The following is a 19,393-nucleotide window of genomic DNA, read 5'->3' as shown; positions in this document are numbered from 1 at the left end:
TCGCATCTGTCCCGTATATATAAAAATCGCTCGCGCGCACATAGGGATCGTCTTTGCTTCCGGCCGTATATCGCAAAGCCGACGGATCCGGGAGGTTCGTGTCCGGTCGGAAATCAACGGACGTAACAACTGTCGCGCGATGTCAAAATCGCGCTGCGGCCTTTCCCAGTTCCTACATGCTTGTATCTATATACCGAGTAATGGAGCGTGATTCATTTCGCGGCGCATCATCGCGCGCTCACGGCCTACATAGAATTTTGAAGAACCTTTCTTTCTTCGCGTATAATAAACGCAGATATAGGGGACAACGTGCCGCATGATTCTTCGCGACGAGCACAGCGACTTCTTTGTCGCGTGTTATACGCACACGCGCCGAGTTTATCAACGAGCGTTCGATAAGGTTCACTCTTCGATCCACGCAATTATATTATAATAGCCGTCAATCCTGCGCAACACAGCGACGACCATAATATATAATATACGCTGCATATCCCCCGGTGTATATAATCGACATTGAACTGTCATCTGCAGAGTAACGAGCGTATAGCGCATCGCTTTCCCCTCTCGAGTGTCCAAACACGGAGAGGCCTATACATGCAGAGCCGTTGCGAGGGTGGAATCAAACGGAACCCGGAAACCATGATCGATCGGCTCCCGTCTGCGGTCGCGAGCCCGCAGTATCGCATTAGCGAAAAATAACGCGGATTCGTTGTGTCGCGTAGATATGGCTCTTTTCATCAATGTCCCAGCTGACGGGTATTCTCTCTTTGAGGATAGCCGCGAGCGCGCGCGAAAGAGAGAGCTTTGAAGTGTAATTTGGCCGCGAAGGCTTGGACGAGCTCCAGAAACATTTGTATATAAATAAATATGCATACACAGAGACACACACACACACACACACACATGACCCTCCCCGATATCCGAGACATTACAAAATGAGAATGATCCAAGCGACGCATAACTAACGAAAGCGAATTTTTTCCAGGTATTTTAGCAGTCTACATTGCGTAAGCGGAGACGGTAGCCGCGGCAATAGCGGCGGGGGCGGCGGCGGCGGTGGAGGCGGCGGCGGTGGCAACAACGGCAGCGGAGCCGCTACGAGGTTGCTGCGGATTCGCAACCGAGGCAGTTCGGGTGGCGGCGGCGGCGGCAGTACCGCCAACGGCGAGGCCAGCCCTCAGAGCGGCAGCCCAAGGCGCGCCTCGACTGGCCAACAGCAGCAGCAAGAGGCCAGCGGAGCTACTAACAACACGACCAGCGCAACCAATACGACCAACAGCTCGTCAGGCCAGCAACAGCAGCAGCAGCAGCAGCAGCAGCAGCAGCAGCAGCAGGGCAACAACCACCACCACCACCATCACCTGCATCACTCGAGCAACCATCACCACCACCACCACCACCACCATTTGTACACGGCGAGCACGAACGTTAGGCACACGAGGAACAAGCTGCCCATCACCAAGCAGTGCAGCGAACACCGCCACCATCCGACTCGCTCTCACTACCGTGGCCACCGGGGCATGAACATGGGCCAAAAGATTTCAGGTATATACTAACTGAATTTCGACGTTCTAATTTATTCGTTCGATTCGCGTGTAAACTTTTTTTTCATAAAATACGTCCCGCGTACGCATTATAATAAAAAGTATCCGCGCGGGCTACCTTAATTAATCGCGCGATCAATTATGTTTTTGCCGGCCAAAATGTATAACGCAGCACCGAGAACTTTAATTTTGCAAATTGAAGAGGCGCGGCAAAAAATCATTGAATATTTATTGCTCGAATTAAATTCCTTAATTTAATTTGGCCGCTCGCCTGCGCGCGCGCGCGCTCCCGCCCGGTCTGTAATCGAAAAACAAACATGTGTGCAGAACGAAAATAAATATCGCGCGCATATTGGCCAGCAGTCGAACGAAATGAAAATAATAAAACTGCTGGCCGTTATAGCGTCGAGAGGGGAGGGCAAACTCATTCGTGCGCAAATGCGCTTTTATGCGGCCCGTAATGAGTGGGTGGGCTAACGATCTAATTAGAGGTGTTATCCCATGCGACGCGTCGGGGGTAATTCAGCAAGACTACTGCGAGAGTGTCATTAGACAGCTTAGCATCGGTCCTATCGTAAAAAGCTTGGGAATTTCGAAAATTTCCCCCCTACCTATATAAATGCGTGCGCGCATCAGCTGTTCCGTATACACATCCGATCGACATATTATACTCGCGCGACACAAAGGCAAACACAGCGGAGCGGAGATAAAGTTTTGGAGGCGAGTGTAGGCTATACACAATAATATAATGCGCTCTACGAAGCGGCAAAAGAGAGAGGCGTCGTCGCGGCCAGTCGAATTTCGAGTTGACTCGCTTTAGCCAGGGTCAAGGTTTCTCGCGGGTTTAAACTACCTGCCTGTAGCCGTCGTCGGCCCACCAGGTAAGCAGGTTTCTTTTTTATGCAGGGCTCGTCGTCCCTTCTCCTCCCGCCCCCCCCCCTCCGTGTGGCGCAGAATAAATGGGAGGGGGCAGAACGACGGCGGAGGCCTAAATCACGGCCTGTATGGCGCTTCGTAGAATTCGGGCCTTGGCTTTATTCTCTCCTCCTCCTTTCACTCCGGCTCTACATGTACCTGGGTTGTTAATTCACGAATTAGTGGAGTCTCAGCGATACATAGGAAAATCGAATCGAGCGATTAATCCCTCGTTATATTGGGATTTCGAGATGGAGGCTTAGCGTTTATCGCTCCCGACAATGAGCTCGCGATAGCCGACATGTAATTGATTTCGTGCGCGTTGCCTACGTTATTCAAGCTGTGATATAATATATGGGTGTAACTCGAACCTTTGGGAATTAGTCAGGTGTAATCATAATTCCGTGTGTGCGCGTACGAGCTGCAGCATCGAAATACGTTTTCCTTTCCGCAATAAAATCAAACCGAACGCTCGCGCGCGCACAGCAATCAATTGATCGCACCGATTAATTGAGGCTTTCTCTCTCTCTCTCTCTCTCTCTCTCCATCTCGGAATCGCAATAAAGCTCGACTACATACTAATTGCGCAGCGCCGAGCGGCGATCGATCGAGGATTTGCATCGCGAAATGTCGAGCATTCCCCGCAGTCCGCGAAGAAAAGTTTCATTCCGCGAATCTCGAAAGGCAGCTGTGCTATAAGGAATGGCATCCGCACGGGAAAGTTTTGACATCGATCGGTATTTTCATTTCGCGCGGCGTCGTGCCTCCCATTACTTGTCTTTTTAATCTTATTTCTGCTCTGCGCGAGAATCCGTCGTCGAACGTTTAATCGATTGCCAATGATGGCTCTTCGAAACTCGTTTCGCTCTCCGAATATTCGAAAATTCCGTTTCCGAGTACGATTACGTATATTGGTGAGACGCGACTGCGGCCGTTATGTAGGTTCAGGGCCGCGTTCTTGGCTGGCCGTTCTTGCGCAACGCACGCGCAAGCGTTACCTCGCCTAAGTACACAATCCATCATATGCGTAGGACAGGTTTGCTTCTTCATCTTCACCTCTCGAGGTTGAATTTCTGCAGAGCGTTCGAAAAAAGATTCGCTTCCCATACAGTCACGGGATCGTGCAAGTGTAGTGAGTCCTCTCTGTCTCTGCGGGGAAAAAGCCGGCGCGAGGTTATTAGCGACCTCGCGGAAGCCAATCGCATAACCTGCAACGAGCTGCTCCTTTCGCCGATGAAAGGAAATCGATTTCGAGCTAGAAAAAAATAATAAAAAACTATCAGAGTCGGTGCTTTGAATATTTCTTATTCCACGATGGCACAGACAGACAGGCAGACACACCTCTTCAAACAGTCGATTCCTCGAACGCAGCCATCGGATAAAGCGTCCAGTCACTTTCTCGCTCAGGGTCGATTTTCCGGGCTGCTTTTTGTGCCCTCGGCATCGATAAAGATCGATTCACCGTCTCCTCTCATTAATCTATACACGAGGCTGGCTCAGCTGCTGAAAATTTACGGGCTGCATTATGTCCCTCGCTGCTGCAGAGCGGAGCTTTTCCTGCCTGCCTGCCCGCCTGCCTGACTTTCTACTGGATGGAGAAAAGAGCGCGTGTATAAGCACACTGGAGACCTGGACCTTTTCTCCGTCTCTCTCGCTCGCTCTCGCTGTCTCTCTTTCTACACACAGTGCAGGGCCTACCTAGCGTATAGACCGTATAGGAGAGCAATGGCACAGAGAGCCCGACCATCTCTCTTTTTCCCTCGAAGGAAAAGAAACTTGGGAACGAACCCTCGACAGCTGCTCGGGCAAATAAACCCCGACCGTCGCTTGCCTCTCTGTGCTGTGAGACCCAAGCGAGCGGTGCGTGCGTTCTCGCTGCCGAAATCCTCGAAAAAAATCCCCGGTCTATCCTTCGCCGCCGCGAGTTGCGTCGTCTTTCTCTCTCTCTCTCTCTCTCTCTCCTTCTCGTTTCGAAAGCCGCGACGCCACTGCCTTCTTTTTTCGGACTCGCCGAGTATAATTCTAGTCTCGTCGCTCGGGGCCGCGCTGGCTTCTCTATAGGTACACACTGAGTCGATTTCGTCGCCTGGACCTCAGCTTTCCTGCGGAAATGTGCGCGCACGCTGTACTGACCTGCAAAGGGGTAGCTCGTCGTCGCTCTGTGATAATGCAGTGTAATATAATAATCGCCGAGCGCTGTAAATCTTGAAGTTTCGGCATACCTGAACATCCGCAATTACACTTAAACTAATCCTCCTCGGCCCTCTGAGGGGAGGCGAAATTTGTCTCCAAATTACCCATGTAGTTTGCACTACAACTGCTGTAAGTACTGCACGCACGTGGACGCGGCGTCGCACGGTCGTAGAAACTACAAAAGGGCGTCGGGCTGTCGTGCATTGGATTGACGACGGCAGCGCCATCTGAAGCCTCAGTTGGATTGTGTCTTGCGAAAATTACCGACCGGCCCGACCTAACCTCTGTTCGGCTGCGTCAGTCTTCGGGATAGGTACTTCACCAAGCTCGGGACATCGTCCGGCAACGCTGAACGTATTGTTAGTTAGTCACTCAGCAAGCATCGTCACGAGTATAGAGAGGGCTGGAACGAAGCACCTCGTCGACGCTCGGTTGGTTCAGTGCGGCACATCGAGATAATATAGGAGAATCGCTATACGCAGAAAAGTCGTCGCTTCGGTGCGAAAAATCGAGCAGCTGTGGCGAGAAAGACAGTGAGAAGGAGAAAAAAAGTCTGCGCCAACATGAAGCAGAAGCGTTGTTGTGATCGCAAACGGTCCAGCGCGAAAAACGCCAGCAGCACGAGAAAGAAACGAAAAGTGTTTAAAACTATTGTTAGTTCGTACAGCTTGAGAGGTAATTGAAGAGCGTACGAATGCGTCTCCCCACGCGGCATATTCTGCCTGATGTAACGCGTTGTGTAATGAGTCTATGTTTACTCGTGGATGTGCTCCTGTGCTCCGCTTCTCGGAAAACCTCCCGATGGCGCGCGTGCGTTTTGTTTTCTTCAAGTTCGTCGCTCGCTAGGCCTGAGCTGCATTTTCTTCATAATTCAGGTTAATCCATGTGTTTAATCTCTGCATATACCTACTTGCGATGACGCTACCTATACTTATAAATACGTGTACAGGCACGTTGTCGGGGCTACAGCGATTTTGACACGCCGCAAACAAAGAGCGCTTTCTGAAAATCGTATCTTTGTTTTGCTCCGCCAGCGGAGCTCTATCCTCCCAATAAACGGCTTTCTGTCGAATTTCCGAGGTGGCAAAACTCATTCCTCCGACTGATTGTTAGCAATAAACAATTCTTATCAGCTGCATGTCGTTTGGAATTTCTTGAAATTGATACGTTGTTGCTTTATCATATAATGTGTTGAGATAGGAGCGCACGGCTAATAGTACATAACGCCTCTGCGTATGTACCGCTTGAGCAGGAGGAATATATTAATAATTCTGCTCGGGCAAAATGAACGTTGATTTAGGTTTGAAAAATTTCGGGAAATTAAAACATTAGGGACAAAAATTAATAACACAATACTGCAATATATCGACCAGTGCGAACGCGTTTATTCATGTTGCTTTGAATTTTCCAGGTAGCGTTAAAAGCGTATCGCGCGAAAGCGGTGCAGGTGCAGGAGGTGGAGTAGGAGGAATCGGCGGAGGCGCCGCGGCGTACAAATCGGTCGTGCCACGCGAATTGGCTCAGGACTTTTCCCGACCGGCCCGCCTCGATGTTTTGCTGGACATGCCACCCGCTTCGCGGGAAACTCAAGTACATCACAGCTGGAACGCTGATGACAGGAGTTTGAATATTTTCGTCAAGGTTTGTGTATATTCTCATATTTACCTAGTGCACAGAGAGACTCTCTGTCTACATCGACGTGCGCGTCTCTCTGTGTGTGCATTGAGTCGAGCTCGACGCCAGTCTGTGGGTACACCTAGTTCTCGAATCGGCTGCGCGAACGACAAAGACGCTCTTGCTGGCGGCGTACGTAGCTTGTACCTCGCTTGAATGCTGGTTATATACGCTCGGCTAAACGGCTTCGTCAAGCATCGGGCTTGGGGTGCACTCGAACAATTAGACTCTCTCTCTCTCTCTCTATATACGTTGCTGTAAATGGGGCTCCACTCTGGCATTCGCATTGCAAAATAGAAAATTGTGCTAGTTCTAATGATTTATTACCCAATGCAGGATGATGACAAACTTACGTTCCACCGGCACCCCGTCGCACAAAGTACGGACTGCATACGGGGGAAGGTCGGTTACACGAAGGGCTTGCACGTGTGGGAGCTTCACTGGAGTACAAGGCAACGTGGCACGCACGCCGTCGTCGGCGTCGCAACGGCAGACGCTCCTCTGCACAGCGTCGGCTACCAGAGTCTCGTAGGCAATAACGAGCTCAGCTGGGGTTGGGACCTTGGCAGAAACAAGCTTTACCACGACTCGAAAAATAACAATGGGATTACGTACCCTGCGCTCCTCAAACCAGAAGAATCATTTATCGTTCCTGACAAATTTTTGGGTTAGTACGGGTTCTTCATTGACATTGAGGATTTTTGTTGTCGATCCTTTCGATGTGTGATACTAATGCAGCTTGTATTTATTTACAGTGGTACTCGACATGGATGAGGGTACATTAGCATTCGTCGTAGAAGGCCAGTACCTGGGTGTAGCGTTTAGAGGACTCAAAGGCAGAAAGCTGTATCCTATTGTTTCGGCAGTTTGGGGTCATTGCGAGATCACCATGAAATACATCGGTGGCCTTGATCGTGAGTATTTTTATTTCAAGCTTGGCGAGAAACTTTTGCCCGAATTTTTTCGTCGACTATGCAAACTCTAAACGAAATCTTTTTTCAGCTGAACCATTGCCTCTCATGGATCTATGTCGGCGAGTCATCCGACAGCGAATCGGAAAAGAACGACTGGAAGATAAGATTAACGAATTGAACCTGCCGCTAGCAATGAAGACTTATCTCCTATACAGAGACAGGAGGTAACCACAAACTAATGTTTTCTGAGACGCCACATCAACTACGATCACGACTACTATGACTACAATAACCATGCGACACCGTTATAAACTACAACGCACAGGGGACCCGCCAAACCCCTCGTATGCCATCGAGCAAAGCCCACCGATAGCTGCGTGTCTCTCTTATTGAGTAAGGAATGGAAAAAAGGAAAATGTGAATATTAAGTACAAATGATGAAAAAGTCGCTTAATCATCAGCAATCGCTGAAGCGAAATAGCAAAGTCGAGTCTGTCGAGTTTATTTTTGTTCGATTGACTCATAGTATTTCGGTTCGGGATTTGGTTTTTGAATGTCGAGTGTAGGAAATTATTAGTTAGTATTGTTGTTTTATGTTTTTCATATGCGATTATCTTTATTAATTGTTAAAATGATCGACAATTCTCAGTGATTGTCCATTTTCCTTTTTTTGTTTTATTTTAATTAGTTCTGTTGCGGCAAAGGGTGTGTGCGTGGAAAAATTTAGTGCGGATTGAAAAACTAAATTGCTGCGCTGAAATGCAATTATAAGAGAATTTTATACCGGAGACACGCTGCGCGGTGAGAATTCGTGCGATCTTGGCGGTACTTCAAGATTGGCCAGTAAAATGTTAGACTTAGTCGAGCCTGGAGACCAAATAGATCTACGAATGACTTTCTCCCCTCACTAAAAATTCAGGGCTTATGCTCTAGTCCAGCATCGCGAGTGGGTGAGGATCTAAAAATAAAAAAAAAATTAACTTATGACAAGAAAGAACATTTGTCGAGTGCCGAGCAGGTCTAGAAGAAAATTTACGTTGAATATAAAAAAAACGATTGCTAATCAATTACACGAAAAAGTGAAAATGTGTGTACAGTAACGAAAGCCAGCCGAATGAACAGCCACCTTCCAATAGACTTGGTTTTATTAAATAATTTTTTAAGCATGCTAGATCTAACGAAAACTATAGTGGTTTGCGTGTATCGTAGATGAACCAAAATTTCGAGATTTGCGAGGAGATTTTTGAATTTCACGAAAACAATGTCTGTGTGTCATGCTTTCTTTTTGTTTTTCTTGCGTGATACGTGTAATAAGTTGTGGATTTGTGCTATCAGTCTCGTCGTGTTCACAGTCTTACTGTACAATATTATAAGCGCATAATTGTTTCTTGAAAAAAAAAGAATCTATATCGTCCAAAGTTTGGAATTCAACAATAAAGTGGGTTGCCTGACTGAGTAATTAAGGCAGTGGCAGAAAGATTATAAGTAAGAAGTAAAACTGTCATCGAATATTATAAAGTAAGACTTGAGGACGACGATGGATACAATGATGATTAAGCGATGATAATGATGAATGTCGATAATAATTGTATCGGACGTGTAACTACTATACTATTAGCATGACAACTTATGACTGGTCTGTCTAGTTAATAGCTTTGTTCTTATTATGTTTTCGTCACTTGATTTAGACACCGTACAAACTCTACACAAAAATAACCCTACACCCTGCAAAAAATAACTCTACACACATATTTGCTACACGAAAACACTCTACACACAAAAACTCTACACGCATTTTTATTATTTAACTACACCGTAAAACTCTACACAATCGTATAAGCTATTGTTATCCATTGTTGCAACAATAAGTTACACGATTGTGTAGAGTTTTACGGTGTAGTTAAATAATCAAAAATGCGTGTAGAGTTTTTGTGTGTAGTAAATATCTGTGTAGAGTTTTAACGTGTAGCGAATATGTGTGTAGAGTTATTTTGTGTAGGGTGTAGGGTTATTTTTGTGTAGAGTTTGTACGGTATCTGATTTAAACAGAAAAAAATTGTAAGGCGTAAGAATAAGCCGTTAAATGGCTTTGTAAGATGTACATAGATACGTTAACATTTGTCTTCTCGACGATGAAGCGATGATCGCATGATAAATTGTCTTTCGCTGCTTAGCGATTTCAAGCAGACTAAGAATTATATAGGTATCGATATTTGTTCAAAGTCTCGAACTTTAGTCAAAAGACAGAAATTTTTTTCTAACATAATTTTGGCAATCGATATTTCGCTCTAAACTGATGAATGAAAATCGTCGAGACGAAAAAGTGAATTCCTTGTTTTACGGATTGAGTTTTTTCGTGTTTATGACATTCCCAGTTTCTCTCACGTGACCGATTGTACAATTTATTATTACCGAACCTTCCGAAAATCGATCCACGCACATGTTTATAAGTAGTGTTTTTTTAGTTGTTCGAGACTGAATGCTCGTGACGTGTCGCGTCTTCCAAATTGCTTAGTTCATTTTTCATTACTTATTTATTTAGATTATAATTTTTTTTTTTAATAATTTGATTAAACAAAACAATAAAAATTCAAATGAGATCTTCTGGATAGACGCGCTTGATTTTCAATTTTTTCTTCAACACCATCAGAATTCATTTTCAGTACAGAAACGCATACCTGAGCATTGCATAGAATGCAGAAAAACTTCCCAATGTTCCCGACGAAACGAACTCGCTGTATGAGAAAAAAGCGTGACCACTCATAATTTGTCGTATTTTATATAAATGAACACGAGCACAATCGAACTCTAGTTCATGTAAATGTCGATGATAGAATAATACTTCTTGACTGTGACAATGAACTTTGTGAGATTTTGCAAGCCTAAGAAAAGAAAGCACATAAGTACCATACATTTTAGAGGAAAAACAGAGAGAAAGAGACGTGTATGCTAAGGTCATTATAAATTTATTATAAATATAAAGGACTAACGTATGTGCGAAGCATACTACGGACCGCGTTGTATCGATAATATTTTATAAGATCCGGACGCGGTCACGTTTCGAGCATACTGGACAGAACAAATAGCGTTAGAATATTGTACATATTATTATTGCTAATATTAATATTATTATATCAATTGATAGTTTAATTGATTAAGCGATTATTGTGTTAGTCGACGTAATATGGCTTCATTTTATACGGTAGGCTCGACGATCGATTGACCCTTTTAGGACTGTATCATTTTCGAGCTCGGACAAAGTTATGTATACGTCGCATAAATTTGTTTAATATGCATAAAATTGTACGTTTTCTCCTCGATGTGGGGAGGAAAATATCTGATAAAAAATGACGACGACAACAACGTATGCAAAAAAAGAGAGGTGGAAAACTAGGATAAAGAGGAGCGAGATTCGAGAGAAAGAGTTGAGAATCGAGACGGTTCTTGTTATAATTTTTAACGCATTGATGATTACAGATAGTAATGATGAACAATTTTAAAGCTAATAAACGACTAAGAAAGTAAACAAGTGTTTTTATACCAGAGAATACTCAAACTTTCAAATTCTTTACATTCTACCGACGACGAACCTCGTCTACTCTTTCTCTCTTCTGTCTCCTCTGACATCTTCGTTTCGATGCGAGACCCTCTCTTTTTTTTATTCTTTGTCGTGCCTACGTTATTTCTTTTCCGACGAGCCGAACAAGCACACCACCCTACTTCGGCCTCCGAGCTCTTCGGTGCCTCGATCTTGGTCTTGCTTAGATAATTGTTTCACAATTGCCAGAGATACTCGTCTTAACGCGAAAAGTGACGGCCACGCGTTGACCGAGACATGAAATAAATGATAACGCAAAAATAATTAAACAAAAAAGCGAGAAAATTAACAAAAAAAAGCATATATTACTCGACCACTTCAGCTAAAAATTGTTTGAGAGGTTCGATTCGTCGAAAGGAACAGTGCCATTCTCGCGAAGTGACCAACTCGCGCTTGGATCCGATATGAGTTCAGGTCCACGAGAGAACAAACAGACGTGTGGACAGTGTAAATTGGCGATCGATGTAGCTATACTCTTATTCGAAAATTTGAAAGTATAAACGAACTCGAGCATGAGAAATGAATTGACGAAAGCCTGACTCAAGCGAGTCTAACGCGAGTGAGGCCAGTGTTTCTGGAGCTTGTACATAGTAATACTTTTGTAACGATATCTAATGACATAACTACCGGATGAAGAAGTGAGTTACGCGACGATTTCGCCGCAGAGAAAACATGATGAAAATTGATGTGCGAATAATTGACGACGAGAGGCTGTGTGAGAATGCGAGTGTCAGTCTTTTTAAGAGAAACAGAGACAATTCGGCGCGCGCTATGCTTTCACGAGAGAAAAACAAAGAGATTAAAGGCATTTCGCGCGTTCGCAAGATTTGTGTCAGTGCACCGGTCAAAGCAATGTATTTTCAATGAATGAACATGTTTCATTTTGTTTTATTTTCTTTTTTCTTTCTTTCGGTTCTTATCAAATGATAATTGACAACCGCATACGAACCTTCGATTCTCTGTTATGTACACTAGTGACAGTTAGTTTGCAGCTTGCAGCAAATAAATTTGTTTACGCGTTTTTCAATTTTACTAATTTTGTTATTATTGCGAGCGACTTCGCAAGTCCTTTTTTATTTCTGCCGTTGATCGTATCCCCGTATACGCTCAAAGTCTAACAAAAGAAGAAAATAGCGTGCTTGAAAATTACGAATGTCCGCTGACGCTTTTCGCGATAATCAATTAAGCGCGCCAGCTGCGGTCATTTACGGACGATTAATCCGTATTTTAACGCGCAACTAACTTTTGTGACTGATAAAAAGTAAAAAAAAATAACGCCTTCGCCACAAGAGAGAAAGATATTCGAACGCTTTCGTGCCCTCGATTCGCGTGTGCGCGCATAAACCGCACGCGACGTTATACGGTATGGATTTTTTTGTAATTTTCTTGCTCAAAGTGCGCGAAAAGAGATGCGTCTATACTTGAAACACTGCAAAGGGGCTGGATGCGTTGCTCGCCTGCACATCGTTTAAAGAGTGCAGGGGGACAAACGAAATCGGCTGATGGGCATCAGAGAACTATCTCCATTTCCGTTCTTGTACACCGATTGTATATGCGTTCGACTAAAAATATTTATACATATATTTTATGATTTTCATTGTGTTTATAAGCCTGGACTATTGCAACGAGCGATCTCACCGTCTATGATTTAAGTTATATAAAAAGAAAATGCGACTTAGCGATACATAATTGCTGTATAGCGCGACGATACGGAGCAATGGAGAACTTATAAATACGTAATGCCTTAATGTTATGAACGATAATAACGATAGTGTTATGTAATTAGTTGAGAGCGAGCGAGAGCGAGAGTATAAGAGGTGATTGAAGTATCAGCGCAATTTTATCATTGTCTCCATTATCCTCTGTTTTCGTTCGTGATTTCATATTTTTTATATAATGTAATATGATTCCAAGTGAGAGTGTGCGAGAGAAACGCGCGAGAATGTGCGAATTTGAATAAAAATAATGAAAAGAAAAAAACGGATTAAAAGCGAGTGTGAGAAACTGAGAGTGAACGGAAGAGTGCGAAAGAGAGCATCGAAGTGAGCGTAGAGAGCAGACTATGCTGTCTATAAAATAGTTCAGGCTGGATGTCGATGTTTGTAGCGATAAAAAACAAGCAAAACAACGTATTGTAATTAAAAATTGAGAAACCATTACTTGGGCTTGTTTTCTTACTCCGAAAACCATCTCTTCCGTACATCGTTTTTCTTTTTATTCAACATCTCAATGACATGCACACCATAATAATTTTCAGAGCTTAAAAACTAGAACGCCCGCAGCAATCGCGCTGTTATTTACAAATTGCAACACTTACACGCTAAAGTACGAAAAAAAAAGAATGCAAGAAGAGATCGCGTGTCTCTAAGCATCGCTCTAAATTCCCGCTGCACAGAATATACACGCACACACATGTACGATTCATTTTCTCTTTATGCAGAGACACACGCGATGCACTAGAGCGGCAGCAGCAGCAGCAGCCATGATGCTCCAGTTGCTTGTTCATTCATCGCAGAGCAGCGAGTCTAGCGCGTCTATTCTTCCTCGTCATCGATCGCCGCCTCATCTGGAGTTTCAACAAAATTGCAGTCTCTGTAGACAACGTCGCAATCTTCGCCTCTGAGTCCGGCATTGGCCGCGTCCTCGACGAGCCGATCCCAGCCAGGCGATAACTCTTTCAGCGAACTTTGCACGCCACGCCTGAGAACAAACGCCCGCGAGATTCACGTAGAAACTAGTATATAACAAAGACGCGATATTCGATTCGATGAAATCGCTCGAGGAGCGGAAGATGATGTAAAATTGAAAAACAAGTGCAGCGCGCGGGAATCGAATATAATATCTGGCCTCTGAAAAGAATTCCATTCTCTCGCTTGCGCGCAGTGCTGCAGAGTAGGTGGAATCGGAAAACTCGTTCCGGCACTAAAATCATTTCACGGACAATGCTATACGAGATAGAGATAGAGGGATTCAATAAGAGCAGCGATGTAAAAGTTGGAATTGCGCTTCCATATTCCGCGCGCGAGCGCCCATAGTGTCGTCTCGTTCGGGGTAGAGAGAGAGAGAGAGAGAGAGAGAGAGAGAGAGTCGTCACGAGCGCTGGATCTCTGCTTTTTCATCGAAAAGTTGCATCTCGCGGCAACTTTAAAACTCCTCTCTATTCCGCTCGTATATACACGCGAAATATCGAAAAGCCGGGAAACACAAGTCGCGCGTTTGTCACTGCCAAAGTGGAGAGAGACGAGATATATATCGTCCTATATCGTCCGTCGAGAAAGTTCGCCGGAAGTTTTTCCGTCGGAGAAGAAGAGAAGTCTCCGGCAATTATTGTCAGCGTACAAGAGAGATAGGTAAAAGGGTAATGGGATACTCACGTTAAATACTTGCCGAGAACTTTGCCGACGAAGCCGAGATCCTCGAGGAGCTTGCGATTCTCGTAACAAAGCGTGCGCTGGATGCAGCGCACTCGGGCGTCCTCTTTCAGCGCCGATACCAGCTCCGGTGTCTGAAAAGTTTTCCCGAGTTAATCACAAAGCTCTCACGCTCTAAAGAATTACACATGAAATACCAAGTACCATGTCATCGAGAGCGACGAGTTCCCTCTTCCTCCGGTTGGATAGCACCTCGACGAGGGCGTCCTTGCGCTTGGCAGCGGCTATGGAGTTCTGAATCACGGCGAAGAGCAGTAGCAGGCCGATGAAGCTGACGATAACGAAGTGCTTAGCCGTGGGTATCAGCGCCGAGTCTATCGACGGCGCCGACACAGGATAAGCGTAGCTCTGCGGCTCGAAAGGGTAGACGTAGTGCTCGCTCGCCCGGAACTCTGTCGACGGGGCTGCTGGCCCGTAATGATTATTGCCTGTGGAAGCAGTCCATCTCGTTCGATTGATTTAATGCCTACACTTCGTTGTGCGCGTATCCGAAGGATGTATCGAACTAGTGAAACGGATACGCACAGAGCGCTCGGGAAAAATATGCGAATTATTCAGGGGTAAAAACGCGGGGGGCAGCCTTTTTTTACACGCGTCAAAGCAAATGTTTGAAAGCCGCGGAATCGAATTATACTGGGGATTCGCGGGATACCGCGCGCTTTCCGAGTTGTACCGGGTTTTATCTCGCATATCTTTCGCGAGCCCTTTCATGCACACACATACACAGACGACATTCCAGCGGAAATTCCCCCGGAGTCCCGCGCGTAAATCACAGTTTCTATCGTTCCCATTGTGCCCTTCAATTCAAAGACACACACACACACACACCTACACGGGGAGAATAGAAACAAAAGCTTGCATTTACCGGGCAGGTAATAGTTGGCTGGCATGAAGGGCGGAGGTGGAGTGTAGCTGTACTGCTGCTGTTGCATTTGCGTTAGATCAGGCAGACTGGGCGACCAGTCGGGCTCCACTTTCTTCTCCTGCTGCTGCATCATCGCCGCGTTCATTTCGACGCTGCTCGAGTGGTTCGTCGGGGGCAGGAGCACCGATAGGGACGACGAGGATGGCGTCGGGCTCGGAGAAGGATTAACGACGGCCAGGACCGAGTTGGGAAGGAGGAAGAGGAGAAGCATCTTTTAATCGAAGCCACAAATCACTTTTCTTTTTAGGTCTGCTGTAATATCGCGCACTGCGGGGGTGGAACGCCTGATAAATCAAGAGGCTGGCGATGGGCTGTGTATCGGCATTGTTCTGTAGCGCGACTGACCGGACCAGCGGGCTGTAGGCTCGTGTGTATGTGCGCCGACGGAGACGGGTAATGTTCGAGGATGACGACGATCATTCGGTTCGCTGGGCGGGATGACCAGCGCGGATCTCCGTTATGCTCTGCGTGCGGCTTTATTTGCATATGGAGTTTCCGAGCGGGAAAAAAGTGTGCCACCACACACGAAAGTGCGGGGGACTTTTTCTTTTCGATTTCCCTCGTAACGATTTTCACTAAATTAAAAAAAGTCGTGAAACGAATTATTTTAGTATACACTCTCGCTCTTGAAAATTACTCGCGGTTTTGCTCATAAGAATAATGCGCGGGAGAAACTTGAAAATATAAAAGAGGAGTCGCTAAACGGATTATACAGCCAAGTACCCGCAGCTCGTCGAGTGGCTCGTTCTCGAGAAAATCGTCTCGAGAATTTCGTCTGTGTACCTAAGCTTGAATTCCTCTCTCTCTCTCTCTCTCTCTCTCTCTCTCTCTCTCTCTCTTGAGCAAGAATTCAGCGACGAAAGGAAAATAATTACATGCAAATCGTGACGGAAGGCGCCGGAATAGAGAGAGAGAGAGAGAGAGAGAGAGAGAGAGAGAGAGTCGTCGCTCTCGTAGGGTAGCGTTGATTTTCCGGCGGCGACGGCGACGACGACGGGGTTGCTATGGCGATGAGTGTAGCATAGGGGTTGCTCGCTCGAGCAAGGGGATGACTGCAGCGCTTTTTTCTTTCTCTGGATGTGTAGGTGGATTACCGTCAGCTGTGTACTACGTGGCCCCTGGCGCAAGGTTACGTCGAGGGGGTTTACCTACATACGTCCGAGGGGCTTGAATCGAGCTTTTAAAGGGACCGGCTCTCTGGCGTGAAAGCTCCGTAGTGGGGGAAGGAAGGGAGAGAGAGAGAGAGAGAGAGAGAGCAGAAAACGCAATTATCTTGTACTCGGAGATAAGAAAAGTCGGAGTGAATTCGATTGATCGCTCTCCGACTGATTTTCCTTCGTGGGAGGCTGCCCTTATCCACATAGGAGTAGTCGGAAAAGGAGGATTATTGAAATTGGCAGGGGTGTGTGGATTTTGCGTTGAAAAAAACTTCGAGCATTGGGTGCGATGTGTATATGAATGAGGCTGGGGGCTTGTGCTCGGCAAGGACATCCGATGAAATATTTTTAATAAAGACGGACAAACGTGTTTACTCGGATTTATTGGAAAAATTCGACGAGCGGAGATGTTCTGCGATGTAAATAAAAATAAAAGTCAGAGAGTTTGTTAGACAGCTCGGGCGCAGTTTTATCTCGCCGCGGCTCGACGGGATCTGTCAAAGTGGAAAATTCGACGTTTCAACGTTTGATCGTATAAATACGGCGCAGATTCTCTCTCGGGGCTATATGTGGTCGCCCGCGAATGATACATCGATTTTCCTCGCTGGTATAATACACCACAAAAATGTGCGCTTTCGAAGGACTCCTCGGCTATACTCGCCGGAGCGTATAAAATTATCTTTTCGAAAATTCCAGCTTGATTGGCGAATTTCACGAGGATTTAAACGTTAATATCCCGACATACTTTTTCAACGTCCTCGAAAGAAAAAAGAAAAAAAATTGATCTCCGCATTATTCCACATCCTGCGACTCAGCGAAAACTATATAGGTACCATATCCCCCATTATCAGAATATTAAAACATCCGCAGTCTTATCGCAGTCGAAAGCTCCCGACACAGTATATATATATATAGTGCAGTCTCCCTCGGTTCAGAGTAGCCCTATATTTCACATCGAGTAGCAATTGAGGCCATCCCCACCTCTCTCGGAGGAGCCATCGACATCCCCGTTCGGGCAAATTAATTTCCTCCGCGCGACGGGCCAGCTATGCACTCTCTCACTGGTGCGCAAGGCCTCATCAGTCCTATCCCGCGCACATCGGAGAGCGGCTCTCGCGCGCGCACTACTTCTATATATAAAAAATGTAAAATAGGCCCTTATTTATCGCATCGGCCTCCGTATCGATGAGCATCGCACTCACTCTCTCGTCCGCTTGTATATCGAGGTCGGCCCCCGATACGATGTCCCGAGAAGAGACGGAGTCGATTTTACGCCAACGCGCGCGCAGCTCGCCCGACGTGTATATTTTTAGAGAGCCGCTTTTATTCTTACCTCAGCTATGTACGATAGCGCGGGAATGATAGGCCACCGCCGACGCCTCTGTGATTTCAATTTCGCGGTTTCAATTTTCTTTTTTATCAGGTATCGAGATGAAATATTTCGATCGTACGCGGCGTATAAAAGGCAGCTCGGCTGTGAGCTTTCGTTCCCGAGGACGAGAGCGGCCTTCGCAGCTCCCTTTTATTTACACGCCGTTATTTTTATCAGTCGGCTTTTATAAATAACGAGCGATGAACTAGTTCTTCCCTCGCTCCAAATGCGATTTAATATGCTCCAAAAACCGGCAAAGTATAAGAAGAGAGAGAGAGAGAGAGAGAGAGAGAGAGAGAGAGAGAAAAAAAGAGGACGACAAAGCCCCATGCATACAGCGCGAGAACGAGGTAAAAAGACACTGACGGAGTATGTGTATCGGTGCACGAACAGAAACATACACACAGGTGGAGGCAATTAATTAGGGAACCATAGCTTCCGCCGTCTGATCGACTCGGAACGTTACTACTGACGCGTATCACGCACCGGTTCGTCAAACTCGCGATCGATTGCGCGCAGCCTAATTCATTACACGATTCTCCCTCGTGTACACCTCTCGACGCATAACCAGCTCGTAACGCGGCACGTGCAGGAATTTACAGAGGTATTTCCCGCGCAAAATTTTTAAATTCCATAACGCTGTAACGCGAGCTTATAGTCTATACTATACACGCGAAAATCCGATGATGAATTTAATCAGCGGCCCTGGAATCCAGCCGCTATTCCCGATGAGGTGAATTTTTCATTTAAATTTCAGCGAAAATAAAGCGCACACACAGGCAGCTTTTATACATCAGCGAATCGATCGAGACACACCGCTGCATGCAGCAGCAGCCGAGTAAACGAACTGCATAGGAGCCGGCGTCTGCTTTGAATTTTTAATCGCGCGAGTGTCGAAAGAGGCCCCCCGGCGGTCAAGACGCGGCGTCAAACATTCATCGCTCGCGCTTTACAGATGTCCCGAGGCTGCGCAGCCCCCCGACGTTGCCGGCGGCCCATCGACCCTGGCCTTACACGACTCTACATCGCCGCCCTTTTATCTCCGCGCTCGCTGCAATTGAAACCGAGGGATGCAGCGAGCTGCTCAAGGTCCGTATATAATATACGAGAGAGAGAGCGAGTATCATAGCGGAAAAAGGATTTATATAGACGCGGACGAGGTATCGAGCAAGCGCGCGCGACCCAGATTCACCTCCGTTGACGTGTACGTGCAGCCAGCGAGAGGGACTAAATCGCCCTTTGTTTCCCGCGCTGAAAAATCTTCCCGAGAGAGTCTTCGGCGCGTTTTTTTTCCGAGCTGAAACGCTTCGCGGCCCTTTTCTCGAACTGCCAAATGGGATGTAATGAAAGGCAGCGCGCGGGAAAGTTTCGACGTTTTTTTGAATGCGGCGCGGTTGAAAAGTTTTCGAAATTCATCGAGCAACAAAAACCGGCGCGCTCGCGTTATGTATGCGACGTAAATCACGCGCAAAGCCTCGGAGCCGCGTATTTTCACTTTTCTTTCGCCGCGGCGTTCTCTATATTCTGCCTCTATCGGCCGCATTCGATTCGCTATCCGATATCGCGCGAGGGATGAATAATAGTCGGCCGAGATTTGTTCTCTTTTATTTCGCTCGGCTTGATTAACGAGCTTGTTTTTTCGCGCTCATGAAAGCCTATTAGTCGTCTTT

At 46.2% G+C, this 19,393-nt stretch overlaps 2 protein-coding genes across 12 annotated transcripts in view; one reads left to right on the top strand and one right to left on the bottom strand.

Annotated features, from left to right (window-relative positions):
• Positions 1–12,997, top strand: part of LOC100122759 (protein gustavus) — a 289,744-nt gene extending 276,747 nt beyond the window's left edge. For 6 of the 11 annotated variants that reach the window (XM_031923239.2, XM_031923240.2, XM_031923243.2 and 3 more), the window contains 5 exons: positions 986–1,545; positions 6,064–6,293; positions 6,663–6,993; positions 7,082–7,240; positions 7,329–8,319. In XM_031923239.2, coding sequence (XP_031779099.1) covers positions 986–1,545; positions 6,064–6,293; positions 6,663–6,993; positions 7,082–7,240; positions 7,329–7,468 — 1,420 coding nt within the window. In that variant the 3' untranslated portion in view covers positions 7,469–8,319. Of the gene's footprint in view, positions 1–985; positions 1,546–4,939; positions 5,328–5,354; positions 5,528–6,063; positions 6,294–6,662; positions 6,994–7,081; positions 7,241–7,328 lie in introns of those variants that run through there. The other 5 variants (XM_032596594.1, XM_031923238.2, XM_032596593.1 and 2 more) reach the window with 3 other exon arrangements.
• LOC116416141 lies at positions 9,790–17,443 on the bottom strand. Its single transcript, XM_031923246.2, has 4 exons — positions 15,135–17,443; positions 14,414–14,697; positions 14,213–14,343; positions 9,790–13,538 (listed from the first exon to the last, which is right to left on the bottom strand). The coding sequence occupies exons 1-4, from the start codon at positions 15,403–15,405 to the stop codon at positions 13,373–13,375; spliced, it is 852 nt and encodes a 283-aa protein (XP_031779106.1). The 5' UTR covers positions 15,406–17,443; the 3' UTR covers positions 9,790–13,372.
• Positions 17,444–19,393: the final 1,950 nt, after the last annotated feature.

Source organism: Nasonia vitripennis, chromosome 2 (genome assembly GCF_009193385.2).
Source record: "Nasonia vitripennis strain AsymCx chromosome 2, Nvit_psr_1.1, whole genome shotgun sequence".
Taxonomy (NCBI): Eukaryota; Metazoa; Arthropoda; class Insecta; order Hymenoptera; family Pteromalidae; genus Nasonia; species Nasonia vitripennis.
The sequence above is the reverse complement of the archived record's forward strand: the minus strand, read 5'-3'. Positions and strand labels throughout refer to the sequence as shown.

Excerpts from the sequence above, each read along its gene's own strand:
- LOC116416141 (XM_031923246.2), bottom strand. The coding sequence starts at position 15,405 with ATGCTTCTCCTCTTCCTCCTTCCCAACTCGGTCCTGGCCGTCGTTAAT. Across the intron at positions 14,344-14,413 it reads TCGTCGCTCTCGATGACATG|ACACCGGAGCTGGTATCGGC; the intron begins GTACTTGGTATT and ends AAAACTTTTCAG. Across the intron at positions 13,539-14,212 it reads GTTCTCGGCAAGTATTTAAC|GCGTGGCGTGCAAAGTTCGC; the intron begins GTGAGTATCCCA and ends GTTTGTTCTCAG.